The sequence below is a fragment of the Oncorhynchus gorbuscha genome, unplaced genomic scaffold, assembly GCF_021184085.1.
Source record: "Oncorhynchus gorbuscha isolate QuinsamMale2020 ecotype Even-year unplaced genomic scaffold, OgorEven_v1.0 Un_scaffold_536, whole genome shotgun sequence".
Lineage (NCBI taxonomy): Eukaryota > Metazoa > Chordata > Actinopteri > Salmoniformes > Salmonidae > Oncorhynchus > Oncorhynchus gorbuscha.
Window position 1 is genome coordinate 96,207 of NW_025745360.1, and position 3,373 is coordinate 99,579.

Below are 3,373 nucleotides of genomic sequence, written 5' to 3' on the forward strand. Positions count from 1 at the left end.
AGTTGGTAGAGGAGCCAACACTGGCCCTAGGGCTGGGCGTAAGGCTGACATCTGCCACCAACGACTGAGGTTGAGGCTGGGGTCCATTCTGGGAGTTGGATACCCGCTCCCTCTTAGTGACACGGCTTGTCCTGGCGTGGAGCCTGGTGTTGGTGGTGGTGGGAGGAGCCGCTGTTGGTTCCTCTGTTCTTTTGGCGGTTTTGGTAGTGTCAGGCCTGGTCTCTTCTGTTCTAGTGGGGGTGCTGTTGGTGGTGGTTTTGGTAGTGTCAGGCCTGGTCTCTTCTGTTCTAGTGGGGGTGCTGTTGGTGGTGGTTTTGGTAGTGTCAGGCCTGGTCTCTTCTGTTCTAGTGGGGGTGCTGTTGGTGGCGGTTTTGGTAATGTCAGGCCTGGTCTCTTCTGTTCTAGTGGGGGTGCTGTTGGTGGTGGTTTTGGTAGTGTCAGGCCTGGTCTCTTCTGTTCTAGTGGGGGTGCTGTTGGTGGTGGTTTTGGTAGTGTCAGGCCTGGTCTCTTCTGTTCTAGTGGGGGTGCTGTTGGTGGTGGTTTTGGTAGTGTCAGGCCTGGTCTCTTCTGTTCTAGTGGGGGTGCTGTTGGTGGTGGTTTTGGTAGTGTCAGGCCTGGTCTCTTCTGTTCTAGTGGGGGTGCTGTTGGTGGTGGTTTTGGGGGCATCCGGTTTGGTGTTTTCTAGTCCGGTGCTGTTGGTTATGGGAGGCTCTGGGCTGGTGTTTTCTAGTCTGGTGTTGGTGGTGGTTTTGGGAGGCTCTGGACTGGTGTTTTCTAGTCTGGTGTTGGTGGTTGTTTTGGGAGGCTCTGGACTGGTGTTTTCTAGTCTGGTGCTGTTGTTGGTGGTTGTTTTGGGAGGCTCTGGACTGGTGTTTTCTAGTCCGGTGCTGTTGGTTTTTGGAGGCTCTGGTTTGGTGTTTTCTAGTCTGGTGCTGTTGTTGTTGGTGGTTTTGGGAGGCTCTGGGCTGGTGTTTTCTAGTCCGGTGCTGTCGGTTGTGGTGGTTTTGCGAGGGTCCGGTCTTGGTTCTAGACCCGTCAGGTCTGTGGTGCTGCTGCTCCCTCCGACCCCGTCGACATCTGTCCGATCCATACAGTCCTCACCCGGGTCCAAAACCATCTCCACTGCAACAGCTCTGCTGCCTTGGGTCCAACCACACCACACTGCAAACACAAGACGGTCAGCTTTAGGGTCTGTCACAAATTACCCATTGATTGGTATGACCTTTTTAATGCAGTCAGTGCTTGTGTCAGGAACAGGTGACAACAAGTTGAAAAAACATTTGTGCCATTGCTTTAACTGGATTACATGAATCCATTACTGGCCGAGGAGCCATCTGGACAGGGACACACACATGTCCAACGGTCTGATTGCTGCAAGTATACCTCGCGGTATGAATCGGCCTGCCCTGCAACATAGACAGGGCTCGGTCAGGGGCGGGGTTTCTGTGCTGCTGAATACGAAACTATGTGGTCGGGACGGCGGGTCGGGCTCCAGTCATCCCATATATGGGACTAGTAAATGACTTCAAAACAAAAAAACTAAAGATCTGAATCATATAGAGGTTTTAGCCTACTACATATGTAGCCTGAATTTACACCAGGCGATCGGTTTAATTATCCAGTCGGACCAGTGTATTGCTTACACATTTGCAGGATATCTCTCCGTTATTGTGACATTGTCGTAATGTAATGGAACAAATAGTCTTTTGTAGAGTACAGCAAAACGTTTTTATGACACCGTGTTATTATTATAGTCATGCCAATAGCCATAATTGTCAATATATTGTATTCAATGACAGTAAAGGATGAATCGACAAAAAATAACGGTTTTCTATCAACATGTGTAGTTTTCTTCTGATCTGATCTTCAGAATCAGATAATAAATCGAGGATGAATGAAACAAGACAATAACCGAAAATCTAATAATCGTATTCATAAATGTTTTTACCTTGCAGCGGGGTTTGGTGATCAGATTTGTAAATGCAGGCTTTTGTTTAATTCATGACGCCCAGCTCTGCTTGTGCTCTCCACAATGAGCCGCGGGAAGGTTTCCGGTGGCGCCCGGTGAAAAATGCTCATTTGATATGAGCAGCTATAGTGGATGGGCCGCCCGGAGAGGCATGCGAGGAAGTTCGGACTGTGTTGGAAGATATGACGCGGCGGCACAGCTGAGGAACTCGAAAGTGCCATGCGCAGTGCGTGCCGCTATTCTGCGTCCTTACGCACGTGGCATCTCTCCGAGGCAACCGAGCAAGGTGGAGCACGTAGGCTACGTTCCTCGAGGTGCACATAAACCCCACATAAATATAACGGTTAGAGTCTTCATAGTGAAATCAATATATTGAGATATACAGAGCCTTCGGAAAGTATTCAGACCCCATTACCTTTTCTAGATTTTTTTAACGTATTATAAAATGGATTAAATGACAACAACAACATCTCAGCAATCTACATACACACAATACGGCATGACAAACCAAGAACCGTTAAAAACACATCTTTGCAAATTTATCAAAAAACAGAAATACCTTATTTACATAAGTATTCAGACCCTTTGCTATGAGACTTGAAATTGAATCATACTGACTGACCCATCTGGCTCTACAATCATACTGACTGACCCATCTGGCTCTACAATCATACTGACTGACCCATCTGTTATACAATCATACTGACTGACCCATCTGGCTCTACAATCATACTGACTGACCCATCTGGCTCTACAATCATACTGACTGACCCATCTGTTATACAATCATACTGACTGACCCATCTGGCTCTACAATCATACTGACTGACCCATCTGTTATACAATCATACTGACTGACCCATCTGGCTCTACAATCATACTGACTGACCCATCTGGCTCTACAATCATACTGACTGACCCATCTGGCTCTACAATCATACTGACTGACCCATCTGTTATACAATCATACTGACTGACCCATCTGGCTCTACAATCATACTGACTGACCCATCTGGCTCTACAATCATACTGACGGACCCATCTGTTATACAATCATACTGACTGACCCATCTGGCTCTACAATCATACTGACTGACCCAACTGGCTCTACAATCATACTGACTGACCCATCTGTCTATACAATCATACTGACTGACCCATCTGTTATACAATCATACTGACTGACCCATCTGTCTCTACAATCATACTGACTGACCCATCTGGCTCTACAATCATACAGACTGACCCATCTGTCTCTACAATCATACTGACTGACCCATCTGGCTCTACAATCATACAGACTGACCCATCTGTCTCTACAATCATACTGACTGACCCATCTGGCTCTACAATCATACAGACTGACCCATCTGGCTCTACAATCATACTGACTGACCCATCTGT

General features: G+C 47.2%; 1 protein-coding gene across 1 annotated transcript in view; it reads right to left on the reverse strand.

The window, feature by feature from the left end:
- Positions 1-2,174, reverse strand: part of LOC124018487 (uncharacterized protein KIAA0895-like) — a 12,299-nt gene extending 10,125 nt beyond the window's left edge. The window contains exons 1-2 of the mRNA XM_046333816.1: positions 1,949-2,174; positions 1-1,161 (exon numbers count right to left, since the gene is read on the reverse strand). The exon at positions 1-1,161 is cut by the window's left edge and continues 590 nt beyond it. Of these exons, the coding sequence (XP_046189772.1) occupies positions 1-1,117 (1,117 nt within the window). The 5' untranslated portion in view covers positions 1,118-1,161; positions 1,949-2,174. The remainder of the gene's footprint in view (positions 1,162-1,948) is intronic.
- Between the last annotated feature and the right edge of the window lie 1,199 nt (positions 2,175-3,373).